Source organism: Phocoena phocoena, chromosome 8, assembly GCF_963924675.1.
Source record: "Phocoena phocoena chromosome 8, mPhoPho1.1, whole genome shotgun sequence".
In the NCBI taxonomy this organism is placed as follows: domain Eukaryota; kingdom Metazoa; phylum Chordata; class Mammalia; order Artiodactyla; family Phocoenidae; genus Phocoena; species Phocoena phocoena.
Genome location: NC_089226.1, coordinates 96,351,420 through 96,376,039, shown reverse-complemented (window position 1 = coordinate 96,376,039; position 24,620 = coordinate 96,351,420). Strand labels below are relative to the sequence as shown.

Sequence of the window (24,620 nt, the reverse complement as noted above, 5' to 3'; positions counted from 1 at the left end):
AGTATTTCTCAACCTTTATTTTATCATTACCTTCCTAAGGAGCCTTTTTAGACATCTTTTTCCCTAATCACCCCCCTCCCATGAAATTTTAATATCACAGATAATGCTGTGTATCTGTTCATGTACTGCAGTACTTTGGCAGGGATTGGGGATTGTACTCTCTAAGATTTTTCCCCCACCATGAACAGTTTTCACCCCCATGGGGGCAGTCCTGCCCATGTTGACGATATGTTAATCTAGAAGTATCATCATCTTGGGAATGAGTTGTTTGTACCTTTCTTAACAAATTGAAACAGGGACAAGGACTCTGTCAGTAAACTAATGTTAAAAAAGAGTCTTCTCATGCAATGGCCTGAAGCAACTGAGGAAGAGTGAGAAGACTACTTTTCTCATATTTCATAGCTTATATGGAGGACATTTTCTCTCTGAACAACCTCTTGACCATCTGAGGAAAGAACAGGGAAACACCAGGAGTAGCAGAGCAATAAATGCAGTGCTCTAAAAGGAGGGGAAAAAAAAAGACAAGACCCTCTTGCAGTGAAATGCAGAGGAGGAAAATGGTGATACTGAAGAATCTGGGTATAGAACTGTCCATTGTTCCAAGGCTAGTCAGCTCTAACAAGTTCAGTTTCTCAGTCAGAGTTGATTTGCAGCAGAGAATACCATTTAGGCTGTGTAGCACATAAGAATGTTCTATTCTCCCAAGAGGGTTTGGCTCTGTCTGATCAGTAGGGTGGGTGTGTATGAAATGCACCTCGGAAGGAGGAGGAGGAAGAGATGACATGTTCAAGTAAAATGAAATACAACTGCAAATTAAAGTGTCACCCTGTTTTAAAAAAATCCCTTTTTTATTTAATTGGTTACCAAGGAAAAAAATGTCATACAGAAGTGTATGTCTCAGGGAAAGTTAAACTGTGAGATGTTACAAGTGAATCTGGATTCAAGGAAGTTCTCCTGGGGTGGGGCAGGGCAGGAGTTATAAAATACTGCCTTAATAAAAATATTCTGAGGGGGAAAAGCTAGGCTCATAAATTTCTATTGTGTTACATGCCAGAGGTCCAGAAGAGATTAACAAATATTACCTCATTTGTTCTTTGCTGTCTCTCTCTATCCTATCAGCTGAATGCTGGCTGCCTCTTCCCTGGGGGAGCCTCCTTTTGAGATGTTTTATTAGGAGGAAGGTCATATACAAAGGAGATGCTTTCTCCCAAAGGGTGCTGCTTACCACAAAGACGTCCAGGGACTGAATGCTTTTCTGTGTTAATGGTGTCCTACCATTTTTCATGTGTCTTTCCCAGAATTTTTATGAACATCCATTTGTCTCTTTAGATTGTGAGCCTACCAGATAGGATATATACAGTACGTGCCACATTGTTGGCACTCAGTAAATGTTATGTAATAATGGGAAGGGAGGCTGATTTATATTATACTATACTATACTATACTATATTGTATTATACTATATTTACATGTAGAATTGTTCTTGAGAAACATGTCTGGTTTCTCTGAGATAGAGACTTGACAGATAGGACTTGTCAGCTTTCTTCAGCCTTAGTTGTGATTCTTCCTTTTCTCCCTTTTCTACTAATCCTAGTTTTGTCTCATGTTTGCAATGGAAACATATAGATAAACACTATAATGTGCTTTCTTTGTCTTCTCCCCCACCAGGGGCAGTGATTGGTGATGGACAGTCTGCCGTGGCCAGTAACATTGCCAATACTACCTACCGGCTCCAGTGGTGGGACTTCACTAAGTTTGACCTCCCAGAAATCAGCAATGGTAAGCCAAGGTAGAACTGGGGATACTGGTGGAAGGTCTGACTCTTACTGGTGAGCCAGAGCTCAGAAACCACATAGCACTGGATGTTTCATCGCCTCGTTGAGCAGCTGACTGCCGTGTGCCATCTCTGCAGTTCTTCTCTGACTCTCGTTAAGCAATTCAGCAAACGTGTGTTGAGCACCCACCCTGAGCAGTGAACAATACTTTGGTACAGTGGTCAGAACAATGATAAGGTGGACACCAAAATGAAGGTATCTGCCCCAGGAGTTTACCAACTAGTAGTTCACTGTCGCAAGCCTAGAAGTGTAGGTGGAACTGAGAGGAAGAGAAGGAGAAGGGAGTGTAGGAACTGAGAGCCAGACCCTTGAGGAAAGACTACAGTGATGATAAACTCATTTATTAATCTAGATCTGAATAGAACAAAGAGAGTGGCCTGATTGATGTGTGATTTACAAACATGTCTGTCTGTCAGTCCGTTTTCCCAGCTTCTACGAGTCCTCAATCCCATGTCCCAGTTGTTCGATTGAAACCACATCATTTTTTCAAAAATTAATTAATTTAATTATTGGCTGCATTGGGTCTTCCGTTGCTGTGTGCGGGCCCTCTCCAGTTGAAGCGAGTGGGGGCCACTCCTCGCCGTAGTGCGAGGGCTTCTCACTGCCACGGAGCACAGGCCCCAGGCGCTCAGGCTTCAGCAGTCTTGGCACACGGGCTTCAGTAGTTGTGGCTCGTGTGCTCCAGAGCGCAGGCTCAGCAGTTGTGGTGCACGGGCTTGGTTGCTCCGCGGCATGTGGGATCTTCCCGGACCAGGGCCTGAACCCATGTCCCCTGCATTAGCAGGCGGATTCTCAACCACTGCACCACCAGGGAAGCCCAATCACAGCATTTTAGACATCTCATTTCACTTTCTATCTGATGACGGACTCTCACACATCCTTGGGAAGTAGTGGTTCAGCCTCTGCTTGAACACTTCAGATAGGTCACACTGTCTGATGAGTTGGCCCTAGTCCATCACTGCTAAATTCCTGTTCAAATGTTTTTTCTTATACCCAGCCACCATTTCCCTTGCTGTCACTTCTTCCCATTGGTCCTAGTTCTACCTCTGAATCTCCATAGAATAAGTTTAATGACGTCTCTTCTGAGTGACAGTTCTCAAGCTATTTGAAGATAAACTGCCATTTCCCTTTAAATCATTCTTTTTGGGCCAGAATTCCTGAGATTCCTTTTACAATCTGGTTTTCAAATCCTTGACAGTTCTGCTCATTTCCTCTTTAAGCTTTGAGGTGGCAGAACAACGTAGAACACTCCAGATGAGAGCTGTCCAAAACAGAGTACAATGATGGTTTGGACAGTGTTAGTTCAGCTTAAGATTTCAACAGCTTTTTCTGAAGCCACTATTGAGTTTGCAGTCACTTAAAATTCCTTGATGGGACTTCCCTGGTTGCACAGTGGTTAAGAATCTGCCTGCCAATGCAGGAGACACGGATTCGATCTCTTGTCCAGGAAGATCCCACATGCCGTGAAGCAACTAAGCCCATGCGCTACAACTACTGAGCCTGCACTCTTGAGCCTACAAGCCACAACTGCTGGGCCCGTGTGCTGCAACTATTGAAGCCTACATGCCTAGAGCCCACACTCTGCAACAAGGGAAGCCACCGCAATGAGAAGCCTGCTCACCGGAATGAAAAGTAGCTCCTGCTCACCACAACTAGAGAAAGCCCGTGCACAGCAACGAGGACCCAATGAAGCCAAACATAAATAAATAATAAATAAATGTATTTATTTATTAAAAAAATACTTGATAACTATTAATAAACCAAGACTTTACTGTCCTGTACTTACTTGTACAGTTCGAATGTTTTAAAAACCAAAGGTTTGTATTTGTTTCTGTTAAGTTTTATCTTAATAGTGTCAATTGCTCTTCTTAGTTCCTGCCTCTCAACATTTTTTTGAACTTCGATTCAGCCCTTTTTTCCCCAACCTTACATCATCTTCTAATTTGATAAACATACTTTCTCTCTCTTTTTTTTTTTTTTTAAACACTAAGTACTTTAATTCTTTTTTTTTTTTTTTTGGCTGCATAGGGTCTTAGTTGCAGCATGAGGGCTCTTTTGTTGTGGCGGGAGTGCTTAGTTGCCCCAAAGCATGTAAGATCTTAGTTCCCCGACCAGGGATTGAACCTGAGTCCCCTGCATTGGAAGCTGGATTCTTAATCACTGGACCACCAGGGAAGTCCCTCTGTCTTACTTTGTTTTTCTGGTTTTTAAAAAAATATTTATTTATTTACTTATTTGGTTGTGCCAGGTCTTAGTTACGGCAGGCGGGCTCCTTAGTTGAGGCATGAGAACTCTTAGTTGTGGCACGCATGTGGGATCTAGTTCCCTGACCAGGGATCGAACCCAGGCCCCCTGCATTGGGAGTGCAGACTGTTTTTTAAATAAAAATTAATACATTTATTTATTTATTTATTTATTTTTGGCTGCATTGGGTCTTTGTTGCTGTGCAAGGGCTTTCTCGAGTTGCGGTGAACAGGGGTTAATCTTTGTTGCGGTGCGTGGGCTTCTCCTTGTGGTGGCTTCTCTTGTTGCCAGGCATGGGCTCTAGGTGCGCAGGCTCAGTAGTTGTGGCACATGGGCTTAGCTGCTCCACGGCATGTGGGATCTTCCTGGACCAGGGCTCGAACCCGTGTCCCCTGCATTGGCAGGTGGATTCTTTTTTTTTTTTTTTTTTTTTTTTTTGGCAGGTGGATTCTTAACCACTGCGCCACCAGGGAGTCCCGGGAGCGCAGACTCTTAACCAGTTGTGCCACCAGGGAAGTCCCCCCTCTGTCTTAACTTTGGATTGCTAGCAAAACTAGTGCATCAGTCAGGACTTTGCACCAAGTGTTGTGGTATGTTCCTGTAGGCTTGCTCTGTGTCAATTTTGGTTCACGAATTTGCACCTAGGCTTGTTTGTTCGCATGTGAAGCCCATATTTTTCTATCTTGTCTCTAAGGTATTGTAAGAGTTGGTCAGATACCTTAAAGTAATCAAGATAGCCCCTTCTATGGCATTTCCCAGTATGCCAATCTTGGTATCCTTATCAGACCATGAAAATGAGGTCAATTTTTTCATGTCCTGATCTTAGTGAAACCTCAGTAGCAATCATTTTTTTCTAAGTGCTTTTAAGCCGCATGTTCAATAATCTATTCTTTACTAGAAATCAAATGCAATCTACCTTTTCCCTTATTAAATACTGTTTGCTTGTTTATAGATTTCTGGCCCAGGTGTTTGCCATAATTTTCCCTAGGTACTTTGTTTCGTTATTTGCTTCGTTTCTTTTATTATAATCTGAAATACATTTACCGAAGATTTTTAAAATATAAAAGGAGATACAGTGAAAAGTTTCCCAATCCTGCTCCCAGCTACCCACCACTCCACCCCATAGGCAACCACAATGAGCAGTGTCTTGCATACCTCTTCAACGATATCGTATGTATATACAAGTACATGCAAATGTTTGTTTTTCCACCTCTACTTAACCTAAATGGTAGCATGTTATACATACTTTTCTTTCTGTACCTTGCTTTCTTTACTTTATGTCTTGGTGATCTTTCCGTATCAGTACATAAAGCATTTACTCAATTCTTTTTTAATGGCTGCCTAGTATCCCACTGTCCTTTATATATATATATATACACACACACACATATTTATTTATTTATTTATGGCTGTGTTGGGTCTTTGTTGCTGCACGTGGGCTTTCTCTAGTTGTGGCAAGCGGGGACTACTCTTTGTTGCGGTGCGCAGGCTTCTCATCGCGGTGGCTTCTCTTGTTGCAGAGCACAGGCTCTAGGCATGCGGGCTTCAGTAGTTGTGGCACACAGGCTCAGTAGTTGTAGCTTGTGGGCTGTAGAGCGGAGGCTCAGTAGTTGTGGCGCATGGGCTTAGTTGCTCCGCAGCATGTGAGATCTTCCTGGACCAGGCAGGCCGATTCTTAACCACTTTGTCACCAAGAAAGTCCCCCCACTGTCCATTTTTTAACCAGTTATTTTTTAACCAGTGTTCTGCTGAGGAATTTTTTTTTTTTTTTTGGTCTGCTCCGGGTCTTAGTTGTGGCACGTGGGATGTTCGTTGTGGCATGCAGAATCTTTAGTTGCAACATGCGGGATCTAGTTCCCTAACCACGGATTGAACCCAGGCCACCTGTGTTGGGAGTGTAGAGTCTTAACCCCTGGAACACCAGGGAAGCCCCTCTGCTGAGGAACTTTTGTTTCCAGTCTTTTGCTATACAAACCATGCCACAGTTTGTCATATGTGCAAGTATATCATAGGATAAATTCCTAGAAATGGAATTGTAGGGAGGAAGAATATGTAGATTCGTGATTTCGGGAGATACTGCTAAATCACCCTCTGTAGAGATGATACCAATTTATACACTCCCTTGTGGTTCATGAGGGTGCATGTGTCCCTAAACTCTTGCTTGTAGAATGTGCTATCATATTTTGGGGTATTTACAAATCTGATGGTAAAAAATACTATGTAGGTGGGACTTCCCTGGTGGTCCAGTGGTTAGGGCTCTGCACTTCCACTGTTGGGGGCAAGGGTTCAATCCCTGGTCAGGAAACTAGGATCCTGCAAGCCGCGTGGTGTAGCCAAAAAAAAAAAAAAAAAAAAATAGTATGTAGGTATTTTAAATTTGTATTTCTCATATTATAAACCAGGTTGTGTGGCTCTGCATACATTTAGCCACATGTGTTGCCTTTTCTTGGCTTGTCTCTGTGCTTTACCTATTTTTTGTGTGTGTGTTGTTGATCTTTTCCTTACCAGTTCTACAGGAGCTCTTTATAAATCAGAAAATTAACTCATAATAGGAGTTTCCTGGTTGTCATTTGTCTTTTGACTCTGCTGAAGGTTATTTTTGTCATAGAACTTATTTTAAGTAGTCAGAATTATCCAACTTTCCTTTTATGGTTCCTAGATTTTGTGGCAGCATCAAGAAGATCAGTTAGTACTTTTATATTTTAGTTTTTTACTTTAAATCTTTGATTCATCAGAAGTTTAACCTAGTCCTAAATAAGCAGAGTATGATCCAACTTTTCTCCCATGTGCTACTCATTTGTCGCAACCAGTTTATAAAATGATCTCTTTGTCCCCATTGATTTGGGATGTCACTTTCATCCTGTTAATTTCCTGTTGAGTATTTGGATGTATTTATTCTGTCTCTTCTGTCCCAGGGATCTGTCTGATTATTCATGTAACAGTACCACATTGGTTTAAGTTTGAGGCTCTGTTTTAGAATCTGGTAGGACTAGTCTCCTCTTGTTATTTTTTTAATCCAAAATTTCTTGCCTGCTTAAACATTTTGGTTTTCTGTATGGACTTTAAAACTACCTCGCTTCTTCCCTTCACCCCCCTGAAAAAATTCTGTTAGTGTAATTAATGCGATCGCATTGAACATATAAAGTAACTTAAGGAGACTCAATATTGTTATGGTATCTTCTTATGTAAGAACATGGTATGATTTTTCAGTTTCTCCAAGTCTCTCTTGTGGTCTTAGGAATGTTTTAAAGTTTTCTTCGTGTAATTTTATACATTTTTAAAGTTTATTGTTACAAGCTTTAAAAAAAATTCTATTTTACTGAATTTGTTTACTAATTATAGTTGTTATTCAGTTAAATCTCATGGGTTTTCTAAGTATGTTATCTGTAAATAGTATTAATTTTACTTCCTCTGTTCCAAGTTGTACACCTGTGATTTCTTCCTCTTGTCTAAGTGCATTGGCTGCTACCATCAGAACAATGTTAAATAATAGCAGGCATGCTCATATCATTCCTCATTTCAGTAGAAAAACTTCTAGCTTTTTCCCAGTAAGCATATTGCTGACTTTTGGGTTGAACCAGAACTAGTTTATTGTTTTAAGGAAGTCATTATTCTTATTTTATTGTGAGTTTTTAATCAAGAATAGATACTCGGAATTCCCTGGCGGTTCAGTGGTTAGGACTCCCCCCTAACCGCCCCCGCAAAAAAAAAGAATAGATGTTAAATTTAGTCCTGCCTTATCAGCATCTCTGAAGATGATCATGTTTTTTTCTCTCCTTTGACCTAATAATGAGATCATTATGGTTTTTTTTAAACAAGTGTCTGGAGACTTAATTGACCTTAAATTAATTTTTAAATCCCAATAGTACCAATAAACTTCCCTTGATTATTATTGTTTTTAATTTATCTATTTTTGGCTGCGTTGGGTCTTCATTGCTGCGCGGGCTTTCTCTAGTTGTGATGAGCAGGGTCTACTCTTTGTTGTGGTGCGCAGGCTTCTCATCGTGGAGGCTTCTCTTGTTGCGGAGCACGGGCTCTAGGCATGCAGGCTCCAGTAGTTGTGGCTCGCGGGCTCTAGAGCGCAGGCTCAGTAGTTGCAGTGCATGGGCTTAGTTGCTCCATGACATGTGGTATCTTCCCGGACCAGGGCTCACACCCGTGTCCCCTGCATTGGCAGGCGGGTTCTTTTTTTTTTTGGCAGGTGGGTTCTTAACCACCACCACCAGGGAAGCCCCGAAATCATTATGTTGATAGATTCTGTAATATTGAACCCAACCTTACATCCCTTGAATAAACCCCACCTGGTTCATGGTATATGCTTTAACATTAAATTCTTTCCATGTAGCTTGCTAATAATTTACTTAAGAGTTTTTTCCTTGAAATTTGTGAGATGGATCTATCCTATTCTTTTTCATAAAATCTATGAGTTTTGGTATCAGTGTTATGCTTGTGTTACAAATATAATTTGAAAGTTTTTCTTTTTGTCTGGAACAGCTTAAATAGTATTGGAATTACTTGGTACTTTTTATACTTTAAAGGTCGGAGCCTGATGCTTTTTTCTTCCCTTTTTTTCACAAGCATAGGGAGAGGTAGTTCTTCGATAACGTTTTCTTTGTGAACTGTCCTGTGATGGTTAAGCAAATGAACTCTTCAGCTACCATGTCCAGGTTCAAGTTTTGCTGAGCCACCTTCTAGCAGTGTGACCTTGGTTACTTAATCTCTCTACACCTTAGTTTCCTTGTCTATAAAATGAGGGTTATAATAGTGCCAACCTCATAGGATTGTTAGGAGAATTAAATTAGTTAACATTGATACATGTCAGGCACTCTGTATGGCATCTGGCACTTTCTGTAGTAAATGGTCAGTAAATGTTAGCTCTTTTTATTATGTCTTTTTCTTGGAAATTATACTGTGATTCTTTGAGAGTATGGCTATAATTCTAAAGTCACCCCTGCCCCTGTTTTCAGTACTCTGAGAGGTGTATTTTCCATCTCTGTAAAGTCATGTTCATGTAAAAAAGATAGTTCTCTTTTAACCTGTTGCCTCATCTGTAATTGGCTTCTGATCCTTCTGAAGCATGTTGTTTCTCCCCAGTTGGAGACAATTTTCTTTGATAGAAAAACCAAATATTCAGAAGAATACAGGCATTGGATATGCTGCTAGCAGAGCTGAGACAGTCTTTTTGGTTGTCCTTAACATTCTTTGTACAAGCCTCCACTTGTTCTGACTACAACTTCCTGTCATTCACCTTCTGTGTTCCTTCTTACTTCCTTTGATCATGGCTGTTGTAAAACCTGAGCTGATCAAAAAGCATCATGTGCAACCAGATTGACTCATTTAGTTTGGCTCACCTTTCTTCCTCATTTAAGTCCTGTGCGGTGTTAGAATTCTGCTTTTTAAAAGTGCCCTATTTTTCTTAGAGTTTTGGCCTTGGGAAATACTTGGCATTCTAGGAGTTTAGGGCGTATATGTCTGATGGTGGCCATTGTTCCTTGCCATGGTATTACCCTCTAGAATGACAGTCACTTTCACCTGAGGCTCCTGTAATTAACTCTAACTGCTTTTTCTGGTTGGTCTGAATAAAGTCTAGTTACAGTTCTGAATCTGGTAGATTCAGCTGTCAGCAGAGTTCAGTTGGGAATCTGTAGGATTTGTTTCTGAACCTTGCATACTTCACAGAGGAGGGAAGTGTTTGGCTTTGGCACAGCTCATGCCTGGGAGCCACTGGCCCTCAGTTTTACTCACGTGTTCAGCAGCCACTGTGTTGTTAAGAGGTCATCTGACTTATCTGAATTGAATTTAACTCTTTTCTAGAATTAGGCTAAAGAGTGTTACCACCTGTTTCTCTTAGTTGAGATACAGGATTAATGAATTACTATCTGTAAAGCGTTTAGAAATTTGTGAATAAGGCCTCATATAACATAGATAATTTTGAAACCGCTCTCATGGGGAAAAAAATAGCTCATTAGATTCACTGTGGTTTTTAAGAGTGAACTCTTATGGGAGAATAGCATTAGTCACCAGGGTGCCCTGACGGAACGGACCTTAAGAAACCCAGGTGCTGAGCAGTGTGGGGCACACACACATCCAGAGAGGATGTAGTGATTGGTGCCGTTGGGAATGCTTATATAGTGTCATTGGAGCTCTGTGCAGGAGGTCCTATTCTGAACTCTGAGGGCTCAGAGATAGTGAAAAGGAAATTTTCCTGCTGATTTAAACCCCTTTGGGTTTTCCAAATCCATATCTAATGCATTTGTAAAAGTACTGCAACTGCTCATCGCTCCCGTGGCCTCATCTGGCCAGCCAGCAACAGGCTACAAACCGATCTTTGTACAAGGTGTTTGTTTATAATTTATGGAGCTGATAGAAAGGCAGAGCCCTCTGCTCCTCCAGGCATCAGTACTTCTTACCCCTCCCATTACCTGCTAGGGCATTTTAACTTGGAAATCATTTATAATTAGGAGGAGATTACATTGCACAGTCTGGAACATGGCTTCCTGCTGTCTTCTGCATCGTTTTTGCTCCTCCTGGAGCTGCCCCCTGAAGCTCTTAAGCAGTTTTGATTTGAAAAATCCTTTCTTTCCTAGACTTTATTTCCATTCTCAGCTGCCCAGCTAACTGCTCCATCATCATTCCCCACATGTGTTTTGCCTTTAAGTGCAGGGCAGTTTGCTGGAGCTCCAGCTCAGGGGTCAAGGACTGTTTGGTGAGACAGCAGTTTTCAAGTGTGGTCCCAGACCAGCAACATCAGACGCCTGGGAACTTGCTAAAAATACAAATTCTCAGTCCTCACCCCAGCGTTCTGTGTTTTAATAAGCCCTCCAGGTGATTATGATGCATGCTGATACTTGAGAACCACTGTGGTAAGGCAAGGCAGGGAGCAGAACAAAGGTTTCTAGTGGTGTGTGGGTTGCCACTGTCTTAAACTGTATTTAACTTCACCTTTTTCTCTACCTGCTTACATCATTATTGAGTCCAAAAAGGATGAGCTCTCCTTGTCATTAGTGCATTACGTTGCTATGGCCTGAGAAAAGAAGTAACAGAGACCCAGGAAATCTCTCCCTTTGTAAATTAACTCATCAAAATTTCAGCCTTACGAGAAGAAGCTGCATGAGCGAATTGAAGCAGTGACCACTCACCACTGTAACTGAACATTTCCATTTCCATTCCATGTTCCATCTGAACATTTCCATTTCCATTGCTTGTTGTATATTAATTTCCAAGAAATTAATATACAACAAGCAATAAATGTAAATTGCTAATTGGAGCTTTGAAATATTAATGAAACTGTAAACACACCACCCACCACTCAGTGAAGCTACCAGATCACTCTGTGCCTATTACATCCCCTTCATTATGGTAGAAGTAAAACCCTAGATCTCTAGCTGTACAAGTTCTGAAAGGGAAACATGCTGCTGGAGAAGCTCCATTTTAATTTTTAGCATTCTCTTTTCACTTGTTATTTGCATATCTCTCTCTCAGCTCACTGCAGGAACTGGGAGCAGTTGTGAAATTGGGTGGAGTTGAGGGGAGGGGACAAAATTTGGGAGATGGCCATTGACTTGGAATCATCATAATACAGTACAAACACAAACACCATGGCTTGAATTTGAGGCTGACAAAATGCTTTTTGTCTATATGCCCAGTTTTTCGTGGGCTTAAAGCCGAGCCTCCCAAAAGATGGAAAACCTTACTTGTACTTTCCCCCTCACCCGCAGACCCCTCTTAGTAATTAATCTGGCAGTATCTAGTTCAGTGCTTTTCTAATGTTGGTGGTGAGTTTTGAGGGTCATCGTAGGCTTCTATATGTTTGACTGAATTGCAGGTTAACACATACAAGCTAGATGTCTGTAACAGCGACATAGAAAAGCCGACTTTCATAAAATACTCACCATGCATTTTTGGGACATTAAATGTAGATAAAATGGAAACCATACAAAGCTGTCTTAAAGCCCACAGAGTCCCATTTCCTTTTCTGTTTATTTTCATGTCCTACTTAATACTTGTCATTGCTTTCTTTCTCTCTCTGCCTTTGATGGTTGCAGTCTAAATTGTCAGTTTCTTTTTACCTTTCTGAGGATTGTGCCAACATAAAGGTTAGAAAACCAAGATGGACTCACTTTTTTTTTTTAATTTATTTTATTTTTGGCTCTGTTGGGTCTTTGTTGCTGCACGCAGGCTTTCTCTAGTTGCAGCGAGCCGGGGCTACTCTTCGTTGCGGTAGGCAGGCTTCTCATTGCATTAGCTTCTCTTGTTGCAGAGCATGGGCTCTAGGCACGCAGGCTTCAGTAGTTATGGCACGCGCAGACTCAGTAGTCATGGCTCGCGGCCTCTAGAGTGCTGGCTCAGTAGTTGTGGCACAGGGGCTTAGTTGCTCCGCAGCATGTGGGATCTTCCTAGACCAGGGCTCGAACCCGTGTCCCCTGCATTGGCAGGCAGATTCTTAACCACTGCGCCACTAGGGAAGTCCCTGGACTCACTGTTGAAGCTCCTGCAGTTGCTTTGGTTCTGTATCCCCAACTGTAATCATGTGTCAGTCCTGGGAAGGGGGAGGAGATTATCTTTTTGGCAACAGGCTTGGGACCCTGAGTAAGGAGCAGACAGTCTCAGTGCTAACTAGATAAATCTAGCCATACAGGCTTGAGCAGATGGTGGGTTGGAAGTTGAGCAGTACAGAGCCCTAATGGTGATAGCAATGAGTATTTGGATGTCATTATCTTATTAGTTAGCAAACAGAACCATCCTTGTGGTCCCTCCTCAGCTTTATGTGTAATGGTGCTGTACGTGTCAGCCCCCAGGAGTTGGCACAATAGCCTAATCAATGTGTTCTGATGTCTTTTTTGATCTCCTCTGTCATCTCTATGGCTTCATTAAAAACACACACAGGGAAAGGGGGATGAATATAGAGTTTTAGAAATCACTCTGAATCCCTGATCCCACAAGTCTCAAGTTCCCCCTGGAAAGCAGCTCTTTGTTTTGTTTTCCTTAAGGTAATTTCCTGGGGAAACTTGCCCTTGACCTTCCTGGTCAGGCCATTTGGCTTCCTAGAGTAGATCCCCTGGAATCTGGTGAGGGCAGTTGAACTTGCCTTTTTGTTTGTTTTAACCATAATGCCTCTGACAGTGGACATCTGAAGTGATCTCCTTCAAATAAGAGAAAGTGAATTAGTCTCTTTGCATGTAAGTAGATCTAAATGAGACAGAGCCCAGAGGAGCTTGGTCCCTTTGGATGTGTTGTGCTGTTCTGCTCATGCCCATGGTGTGGGCCATCTGATTCCAGGCTCACATCAAGGGTAGGCCACTTCCTCCCGGCAGGGATTTGCACAATGGGCCTCAGAGAGGGATTCAAATGAAAACCGGAACAAATCATGCAGGCGCAGCCCCAGAGCTAGCTAACATCTCATTAGTCCTGTCATGTGGCACGATTCTCCCCACGGACAGGCATTCCTCCACCCCACCTCCGACCCCACCCGTTCCCTCGCTGGTGCTGAGCCTGCCTGCTGCCTGGCTGACTGTGCTTAATTCTCAGTAACTGCTACGTGCAGACTGGGGCTGCCCATGGTCATTGGCTTATGGTATGGGTGAGGGATAGAGCGTAGTGAGAAATGAAAATAGTTCCAGCCATCCAGCCAGGGCTAGGCTTTGTTTCTCTTTATCCTCTCTTGTGGAATTAGGGATTAGCATTAGCAAGGAGCCATCCAGAAGACTGAAGTCTCTAAATGCTCCAGTTTTCTTAAATGAGAAAATAAGATGAAAACTGGTGAAATGATTTCCTTCTCCAAGGTCACATAGAGATGGGGAGTAGGATTCTCACCCCCAAGGAAGTTTTACCTGGATCACCTATTTCTTGGAATCAGTGGGTTTACATTTTCATTCATCTCAGTTTTGGACAATAACAGCTGTTGAGTGGCTCTCCAGGAACAATTTTTAATAACTTTTTCCCTAGCTCATCTCTCAAATGATGTTTCCTAAGTGTGAGCTGAGGCTCAGCATGTGGTTATGGTTGTGTTGACTCTCTGTAGTTTCCTATTAAAGTGGTAGAAGAGACATATCTTTTGTGTGTCTTGTGTTGCTTGTTCCATGACATTTTAGTTTGATAAGGCAGCCTTTAGTATTTCTAGAGAGGGTTCAGGTTCAGGCCCTTAGAGAGACCCCCAGATTTCTTGACCCAGAATTTTTTATACCATCAACTCCAAACTTTCTTACCCTCTTTTCTTTCTTTGTCTGATGCAGCCTCCATGAATGTGCTGGTGCAGAACTGCAAGATCTACAATGATGCCAGCTGTGACATTTCGGCAGATGGCCAGCTTCTGGCGGCTTTCATCCCTAGCAGCCAAAGGGGCTTTCCTGATGAAGGCATCCTGGCAGTGTACTCTCTGGCCCCCCATAACCTGGGCGAAATGCTCTACACCAAGCGATTTGGTAAGGGATAGGAAGCCCAACCTGGTGACAAAGGGATGCTGGTACCTTGGCCTGGGCATTCCTGGTGAGGTATAGCTTAGGTGGGAGTAATGGTCACATACTGCCCCTGCTTCACTGGGGCACGTGTCAGAGGAAGATTGCTTTGTGCTGGCTAGTAGCATTGCAGAAGAATCTCAGAATAAGAGTCCTCCCTACCACAGTGGCATCACCAGCATACTCCTGTTGTTATGGGCAGGAATAAGGGAGAGCTTCGTTCTTGGCCATGGCTTGGGGAAGTGGGCACACACACACTGCAAGGCCGTTTGGCATTGTGTATTAAAAGCCCCCAAAATGTATGTTCTCTTTGATCCAGTAATTTCACTTCTAAGGAAATAATCAGAAAACTATGCAAGATTTATTCAGAAGGATGTTCACAGCAGTGTTATTTATCATAGAGAAAAATGTCAAATTGTGAAGAGTTGCTTAAAGAAATAATGGTGCATTAATAAGGCAGAATACCATTTGGCCTTTAAAATGCTCTTACAGAAGACTATTTAATGGTGAAAAATGTTCGTAATGGATGAAGTGAAAAAAGTAGATTTCAAAATAGTATTTACAGTATAATAATTTTTATAATGTGATTCTATGATAATACTGATTAGCATTTATAAAGTACTTTTTATGTGTCAAACACTGTACTCAATACTTTACATGCCTTCTCATTGTACTCTTCACTACAGTCCTATGAGATTAACCCCAGAATGACCAAACAAAGATGAAGATTAGAGAGAAAGAGAAAAGACTAAGAGGGAAAATTATTCCCTTGTAATAGCAAGAACTCTGGGAGATGTTTCTCTGTTTTTCTGGCCCTCAGGTCCCAATGCCATTTCAGTGAGCCTGTCCCCGATGGGTCGATATGTAATGGTGGGCTTGGCCTCACGAAGGATCCTGCTGCACCCTTCCACGGAGCACATGGTGGCCCAGGTCTTCAGGCTGCAACAGGCCCATGGTGGCGAGACCTCCATGAGGGTGAGTGCATTGCTCGTGGCTTCACTGTATGGCGGCTCTCCTAGGCCTGGCTGGCAGGGTAATGCAGGACAAGGTTGTGGTCTCCCAGCCAGGACCAGAGATGTCATGCCCATAAGGAGCCAGGAAGGACTCCAGTCCAGCCTAGTAATGACCAGCAGACCACACTTTTGGAAGCTCTGGACTATTAAAAGGCAGGGGCTTTCTCATACCCTAAATCATGAGCTGGGTCCCCAGAGGCCTGAAAGGATCTTTGCATAAAGACCAAACTGAATACTTCCTTACCTCAACATGAAACCTTTAGTCTGGAGATACACAGAGAACCCAATGAAATATTTATGCTTCTTTTTAAAATAAATTTTTCAGGACGCAAGCTATAAAAAGAGATAAATAGTATACTATGAAATGTTCTTTTCCTGAGGTTGTAATCATGATGGAGGATAAGGACTTTGGGCAGCTGCTATGCTCTTAACTGTCCCATCCATGTCAGTAGCAGAGAAATGTTCTATTTAGGACCCTTTCTTGTCTGAAGCCGTCCTTGCTTGTATTGCCATAAAAGCCTTCTGGGCATCCTGGGGTTAGTGGCCTCCTGGACTCAACCTGTCTAGTTTCTGACTGAGATTATTCCCACATCCCATGGGTGCTCATTTGGCCAGGGTTTTGTCAAGGGGAGTTGAGCATTTGAACACCTCTCTAATTAGATGGTGTTTAAGCTCGGTCTCAATCTAAGAACCTGTGAATTCCCTTAGCACGTATGCTGTGCCATTTATAGTTTTATGCACTTGTTTATGTGTTGTTTTGTGTTTTCTTTAGCAGTGTGGTGTGTATGTTTAATCCACCCAATTAGGTTCAGTGTAAGCTCCTTAGGGGCATATCCCCCGGGGTCCCTCATTTAGTGCCACACATGTAGATACTTGTTGAATTCAGCCTGGAATATGAAGCATTTGTTTTAAAGAAAAAACCCTAAAGATAGGACCCATTATATACAAAGCAATAGAAAGTGGGTGACCAGGTGTGGTGTCTCCAGCCTCTTGTCCCTCCTGTCTCCTACAAGGACCTTCTATCCAACTCTACTGAGCCACTTTCCAAGCCCCCTGAATTAGTAAGGCTCTCTCTTGCCAGGGTACCTTTACCTGGAGTGCCCTTTTCTCCCTGAAACCCAACTGCCTGCAAGCTCTTCCCCTTCTATGGAACCTTCCTAAACAGAATTGATCACTCCCTCCTGTGCCACCCCTGTACCTGTACACTCTCTGTGTTAACACTCATCACACCGAACTGCAGTTATTTATTTCCACATCGTTCTCCTCTCTTGGCCCATGAGCTCCTTGAGAGTAGGATCGTGTCTGTTTCATCTTTATGAACTCCAAATACCTAATAAGAAACCTCTCATTTAGGAGAAGCTGAATAAATGAAAGAGAATCTCAAGAAAAGCATCCTTATTGTTTCTAGGTGGTAACTAGCAGAACCATTGATGGGTGACATCGTGTCCTGCCATGCCTCTGAAAGGGTAGAAACAAGGCATTCTCTGCTCTTGACATCACAATGACAGGAAAGTTCTGATTCTTGAATCCATGTGACTAGAAATATTTGACATTGAGTGATTGGGAGAGGACTTTGCAGGAAGTTCATCAATCCTATTTTCTTACCTAGATAAATGAGGATGGAAGGTGAATTTTAGTTTAAATATTCTTATCTTAAGCAGATTTGGATGGTAAAAGTACCTGGTGTCTGCTTTTTACCACCTAGAATCTTGATCCTTGCTGTTCTTCTAACCCTTCCTACCTAATTGTGGAATAATTGTTTCTAATCATTAAGAGAGGATCTGATTTCAGCAACACTAATGGACATCTTCTGGACATCCAGAAGAGGACCTCCAGCCTCTTCTGGAAGCGAGGGCTCCTGCCCAACTTTTGGGCACAGCCTGCCAGTCTTCCATCCTAGCAAGGTTCCTCTTTTCTAAAAGTAGCCAGAAACATCTGGCTAAAGGCAAACAGCTCCAGGGCGGGAGCCAAGATGCTGTCACATATGGGGCCGTCAGCTCAGGGAATGCAGTTGGAGAAGTCTGCTGTGTAGGGGCTCAAGGCACCTAGCCAGCTGCTGCATGCCTCAGGACAAGAGCTACTTCTCAGCATTCCCAGCAGGGCTTTTTTGATTCTCATTAGACCCCATCTGCCACTTAGGAGAGGGAGCTGAAGTAACTAGAAAGCTCTCATTTGGGAAGCATTTTTCTCACACAAGAGGCAGGATCCGGGCTTCTCAACAAGGTTTTGCTCACCCTGTGTCCACCCAGTCTGACTTTAAACCCCCGTGCTACAGAAAGGTTTCTGGTTTTCCAGGTCTTGGTTGCCCCTTACGTCCAAAGGCACCAAAGCATTCAGCACATGTCCCTGAATTCAGTCACTGGTGGAAGGGAAGACACCAGCTTTTTTGGATAGCTGTGCTGTACCACCGTTTAAGGCAAGAAGTGCATTTTTGTCTGAGAACAGGGAGCGAGGGTTTAATGGGACAGTAGAGCATCTCCCTCTTTGCACAGGTAAGTATAGGTGGCTGTCTCCATCTGTAATGTCAAGCTCTGTCCTTGAAGGAATTTGTGGGTACTGGGCCTGTCCTAGAGCTTTTCTACCCAGAATCCCCCTTCTCTGTGATGTTACCTCTTGGAATTCACCGTGGTAACGTTCAGAGAGGTGAAATTGTTGGGCCGGCAGACATTCCCAGGAGAGCATCCTCCAGAGCATCAACTTATTTTAATTCCCACTAAGTGACCATCTCTCCCCAAGAGATGATCTCTTACACAATCCCATATGAAAACTCCTGTAAAAATGAATTGCTAATTGCTCTTCGCCTTGGCATGCTTATTCTAAGCAGTTCTTCAGACCTCTGGATCAGTGCTTCTCAAACTGTGCTCCTTGGACAACCTGCATTAGAATGCATGGGGTCCTTGTTAAAATACAGACTCCACTTCAGACCAAAATCAGAATAAGAATTGGGCAGGAAGGGGACCGGGTATTTGTATTTGTAAAACAAGCTTTCCAGGGCTTCCCTGGTGGCGCAGTGGTTGAGAGTTCGCCTGCCGATGCAGGGGACACAGGTTCATGCCCCAGTCCGGGAAGATCCCACATGCCGTGGAGCGGCTGGGCCCGTGAGCCATGGCCGCTGAGCCTGCACGTCCGGAGCCTGTGCTCCGCAACGGGAGAGGCCACAACAGTGAGAGGCCCGCGTACCGCAAAAAACAAACAAACAAAAAAAACAAGCTTTCCAGATGATTCTGATACGCACTTGAGTTTGAGAACTGCTGTTCTTAATGACTGCTTTCTTCATTTTAGGTTTCTGCCCTCAGCCTCTTCAGCAGAGGCAGAGATACAGTCTCAGGTTTACTTCTTATCGTGGTTTTATGTGTGATGCTTTGATCCTTTGCTAATTTTGTTGCAGGCACAGTGGTGTTTGTGTTCTATCTCCTATAAAACTCTTAGCTTTTTGGCTGTCCGTGCTTCACCTCCCATTTTTCTCAACTGTTGTTGCTTTACAGGGTTCTCCCTTGAATATCTCTATGTGCTGAATTATTTTCTTCCCCATGTTGAGTTTAATTATTATCCTTGTTTCTAGGATCTAGGGTCCTCAGATATTTCCCTTCTCTGCTTACTAAGGCTAGGCTTAGTCTTCCCAATTTAAGTATCATTGGCAAATCAGGAAAAATAAGACTAGGCACATATTTTATCTCCCCCTTCCGTCTGTCGATTCAAGGCTCTTTCAGGCTGAATATGCTACTATCTCTGCCTCAGGGTCTTATGTGCCATCTGACTCCCTCACACTTGAGCCAGTAGGACTTTTTGTTAATTTCTGTTTGGTCTTTAAGTTAGACATTTAAAGATTGCTAAGCTGAAGTTTTGCTGAATTCTCAAAACACTAAACTGCCTGAGTTCTCTCTCTGCTTTTCATTTTCTAATTGGAACAAGGCACAATATTGTAGCAGAAAACTGCAATTAATCTTCTAAAATTATGGTAACTTACACAATGTAATAACTTTGGTTGTAACCAAGTGAAAGCATAATAACAAAAATATAAAATTATTAATGAAACCAGAAATAGTCATATAGCAAACTATGCCTCCAGTTTGTAATAAGTGCTGTTTTACCTAGGAATGGGGGCAAACGTCAGCAGTCGAGGTGTGGGTGTAGGTGGGGAGGCAGTGCTGGGGCAGTTTGGGCAGAAGTGATGGACAAGGGACTTGGGTGGGAGAAGAAGCCCTGGGACAGAAAGCAGTTTAGCTCTCCTTTCTCCATGGGACAGCATTGTGCTCTTTAAGGCCAAGCCTCAAATATCAATACTTAAGGGTCAATTTTATTGAAAGCTTTTTCTCTGTGGCTATGTGGTGAAACTGTATTCAAGGGTTGAGCAACTATTACCCAGACAGATTGTTAGTTTGGAGGGGGTGTTGGAAAGAAAGCCTGCCCCTCCCTCCCTCCACCCCTCTCTCTCCCCCCTCTTCTCCCCCTTCTTCCGCTCTTCTCTCCCGCCTCCCCCAACCCCTTCTTGACCCTGAGAGTTCTGCTCTTCAGTAGTAGACAGTCCCCTTGTATACCTTCTCCCTCTAGAGCTCCAGCTCTGAAGATATGCATCCCCTTCATTCTCAGTAGGTCCTAGGCAGCTGGAAAAGGAAGCAGATTTTTTTTAGACCTACAACCTACTTATATCTAACTGGCCAGTAGTTCTCAATGTGTATTCCCCGGGACTTAAGTCAGCATCATCAGGGAACTTAATAGAAATGCAGCTTCTCAGCCCTGTCCCAGACCTGCTGAATCAGAAGCTCTGAGGGTAGGGCCCAGCCATCCTTGTTTTACCAAGCCCTCCAGTTGAGTCTGCATGCTGAGTCAAGATTGAGAACCAATCATCAACTGCATGGGGATCCCAGTTAGACCTCATCTGTCAGTATAGCTTTGTCGTTTTCTTTTTTGCTCTCACCTTGTCTCTGGAATCTCATCTGGTTTATTTCTATGGCTCCTTTAACCAGATCTTTCATATACTTTCAGGAAGTTGAGAAATTGATGAGTACCTCCTGCCCATAGCATTTCTGGATATGCTAGCATCCTAGTGATGGTACTTTAAAGACTAATGCTGTGGAGCCTTTTTCCCAATTCTAATTAAAATTCTTGCCTGCCCACAGTTGACTTTGTTGAGGCTCTTAACCGTGATCCCATTCCTGTTTGCCTTCGTGCTATAGAATACAGAGATTCTTAGGCTTAAAAAGTGAGAAGAAATATCTTTCTCTCCAGGACCTTCCCCATCTGAAGGTGTAGTTCTTGAGTTCCTTTTTCCAACATTCAACTCACTGTTATCCTTGGATGGAAGATGCCGCTGTGGTACCCATTAATGGATATCTTAGTGTCACCCTGGTTATAAAGAAACATTAGTTGGCTTTCTTTATTTCATACAATTTCATAGCCATCTTCACAGAACAGCCTAGTGATGACTGATTATTATTATTATAAGTTCATTAAAATGAACCACAGAAAAGGCTTGGTGTCCAGAGTACTCAAATTAGTCATAACTAAATTGTAGCTTAGACCCTGGGTCGGGATGGGTAGCCAGCTCTGTCAGCACTGACCAGCATTATGTAACTAACATGCATAGGCTCTTTTGGCTTATCCTATCTCCATTCTTCAACATATAATCTTTACTGTGGCTTATTCCTTGCCCTGAATTTAGCCTGTGATCAAATCCAGTCATCAGTACTTCCTAGATTCTAAAAGTTTGGTTTTCAAAAGTGACCTAGAGGGCTTCCCTGGTGGCGCAGTGGTTAAGAATCCATCTGCCAATGCAGGGGACATGGGTTCGAGCCCTGGCCCGGGAAGATCCCACATCCTGTGGAGCAGCTAAGCCCGTGTGCCACAACTACTGAGGCTGTGCTCTAGAGCCCATGAGCCACAACTACTGAGCCCATGTGCTACAACTTCTGAGCCTGCACTCTAGAGCCCGCGAGCCACAACTACTGAGCCTGCGTGCTACAGCTACTGAAGCCCACGCGCCTAGAGCCCGTGCTCCGCAGCAAGAAAAGCCACCGCAATGAGAAGGCCATGCACCGCAATGAGGAGTAGCCCCTGCTCACTGCAGCTAGAGAAAAGCCTGCGCGCAACAACAAAGACCCAATGTAGCCAAAAAAAAAAAAAAAGTGACCTAGAACTCTAGTTCAATCCAGAGTATTCTCCAGCAATCTAAGGGAACTGAGCTTCTTCTTAATCTTGTCTGGGCTTGGGAGTGGCAAAAACCAAAAATAAAGATATTTTATTTTTGTATCCTAGAAGGGTACTATTTCTTCAAGGGGAGATTGGGATAAAAGAGAGACAGTTTTGTTGTCAGAAATGATTTACTCCTTCCTAAGATTTTGTCCTCATTAATTTTCTTAAAGCTGCTTGTCAGTTGAGTAAAAGCTGCTCCCGCTGCAATTATCTTAAAGTTGAGTTCTGAGATGTGGTACAAAGCATCTATCCTCAAAAAGTTCCTTTCTTCAGCATGTTGTAGGAAAGGGGGAGGAGGTATGAGAGAAGTCAAGGGTGTCTCTGATGCAGTTTGTCAGAGAAGGGAGGGGGCAAAATAAAAAATTAAAAATAACGTTAGAGCTACAATCAAAGCCATTAATTTAGGCAAATTTTTCCATGACAGATTCCTCCGACTTTGATGCTTTCTTTCCTCCATGGCTTTTTAGTAGAGCACAATCTATGCTGCATTTTATTATTTTCACTCAGCAAAATTTTATTGCGCCCCTACCCTGGGCCAGGTACTTTGCTAGGTCTGGGAATACAATGAACAAAATGGATCTGGACCTTGCTCTCCTGGTGCATACGTGCTGGACACCTGGCTTCTTAACGGGTCTTTTCACTGCTGTATCCCCAGCCTTCACTGTGCTTGGCACACAGGAGGCACTCAGCATTCGTTCTGGGAATATGTCGCTTTGAAATCTTGTGTGCTGTGTATTCCCTGCACGTACATGAACACACACCCCTACTCACCAGCACCATCAGTGTGCCTAGCACGTGCCTCAGGAAATGGTAATTAAACATAAGTATTAGATATAATTCTTACGAAAATATAGAGTGTCTTGCTAGTGACCACAGTTCTGCCCAGTATCAGTGAGTTTCTCAGGGTTCCAGTCACAGCACTGAGAAATGGTGAGAGATTCCCAGTGGCTGTTTCAGAAGTGAAAGGCAAAACATTTTGTTTTTTAAGAATTGGTAGGAGGGGCTTCCCTGGTGGCACAGTGGTTGAGAATCCGCCTGCCAATGCAGGTGACACGGGTTCCATCCCTGGTCCGGGAAGATCCCACATGCCACAGAGCAACTAAGCCCTTGTGCCACAACTGCTGAGCCTGTGCTCTAGAGCCCGTGAACCACAACTGCTGAGCCCGCGTGCCGCAACTACTGAAGCCTGCGCACCTAGAGTCCATGCTCCACAATGAGAGAAGCCACCGCAATGAGAAGCCTGCGTACTGCAACGAAGAGTAGCCCTCGCTCGCTGCAACTAGAGAAAGCCCGCGCGCAGCAACGAAGACCCAACACAGCCAAAAATAAATAAATAAAATAAATAAATTTATTTTTAAAAAAAAAGAATTGGTAGGAGAACCAACTTCTGCATTTGTAGAAGCTGAAAGTATTTTATTTTAACCCCCGTCCTGAGCTTTCTTCTTTCAAAAAAATATGGATCAAGTAAAGTGTATGAATATATTGAAAGACTCCCTTATCTGAGCTGAATATCTAGAACAACTACTCATTTGGCCATTTCCTTTGAGATTTAGAAAACTGAGGAAGTTCAAGAACTTGTGCTGTGCACAGAGGTGTGGGCACAGGAGGAAGCAATTATTTTAACTTCTGGGAGTTCCAGGAGCGTTGAGTGCCTTGGTATTTGATTTAGCACAGAAGTAGATCCCTCAACTGAAGTAATCTCTGTGCTTCAATCCTAATAGCCAGAGATGGACTTTGGAAAGCATCAGGCCGATTGAAAAATAAAATTCTTGTTCTCTGACTGTCCTTGGGATCTCTTTGAGGGGAACAGGTGAATAAGACAAAGTTTCTAGGTCTCAACAAATCACAGGAGATTGGCTGGAAATGACTACAAGGCATCAGGTTATCAGGAACAGAGGAGGGCAACAAGTTCCCAAGAGATAAGAAAAGGAGCTGTTTGCGCTTCTTTTCTGCTGGGGGAGCTTTGGTTTAAACAAGAGTGTTCTAGGCAGATTTGTTCCTGCTTCAACTGAACAAAGAGTCTGGAAAGTAAAGTGACTTGGTATTCCGATTTTTGTTTTTAAATAACCACTTTAAAATCAACATTCTGTGAGTTCTAAACTCCAAAGTAGAATATAAAGAAGGCTTAGAGACAGTAAAAGAAATTAAAGGTTCTGAAAAACAATCACATTTTCCTAGGGATGAAGAAACTCCAGTAATTGATGAATCTAAGCAAATCAACCCAAAAGAAAAAAAGGATGACTATAGTATCCCTCCCCCTGCCTGTTTTGGGATGTGTGCATTTCTCAGCCTGTGACAAGAAGTGTAGCCATCCATTTCCAATGAAAAGGTCAGCTGTCTCTTAGCATCTGCTTTCCACTGATGTTTTTTCCTCTTTCCAGAGAGTTAATTCTCCTCTAGTAACCCTCTCTAAAAGCTTAAAGCCTCCCTTGATTCTCATCACGACCCAGAAGGCATTTCTCCTCCTCACAAGTCCTTTCTTCCTCAAAGCCCGTTTGGCTTGCGACTTCTCTCATGGTCCTTCTGGCCTCAGTTTCCAGTTGTCCTCTTCCTTCAGCCAGCTTTCATTGTCTTGGTTAAAACAAGGGAGATCTGCCGACCGCACTTGACCTCTTGCCACAGTGGCAAGGTTCCAGCTTTTAAGGATAATGAGATTCCCAAATGTAAACAAGAAAACTGCAAAAGTTTTTTTTCTTTTAGCTTCTTATTTGGGCTGATCTGAGCAATGCAGTTTGCTACTTGGACTAATGGTGTGAGCTTTATTGACATGTGGTAGTAAAGAAAGCATCTTGTTGAGGGCAGCAATACATTTTTCCTCTAAATTTTAGAAGGATGGAGAGGAAGGTTTCCCACTGAGTTCCCCTGGCTACCTCTCGTTCTTT

General features: G+C 43.0%; 1 protein-coding gene across 5 annotated transcripts in view; it reads left to right on the top strand.

Annotated features, from left to right (window-relative positions):
* AMBRA1 (autophagy and beclin 1 regulator 1) overlaps window positions 1-24,620 on the top strand; it is a 174,721-nt gene that overhangs the window by 127,992 nt on the left and 22,109 nt on the right. For all 5 annotated transcript variants that reach the window (XM_065881380.1, XM_065881382.1, XM_065881381.1 and 2 more), the window contains 3 exons: window positions 1,669-1,779; window positions 14,312-14,500; window positions 15,354-15,508. In XM_065881380.1, coding sequence (XP_065737452.1) covers window positions 1,669-1,779; window positions 14,312-14,500; window positions 15,354-15,508 — 455 coding nt within the window. The remainder of the gene's footprint in view (window positions 1-1,668; window positions 1,780-14,311; window positions 14,501-15,353; window positions 15,509-24,620) is intronic.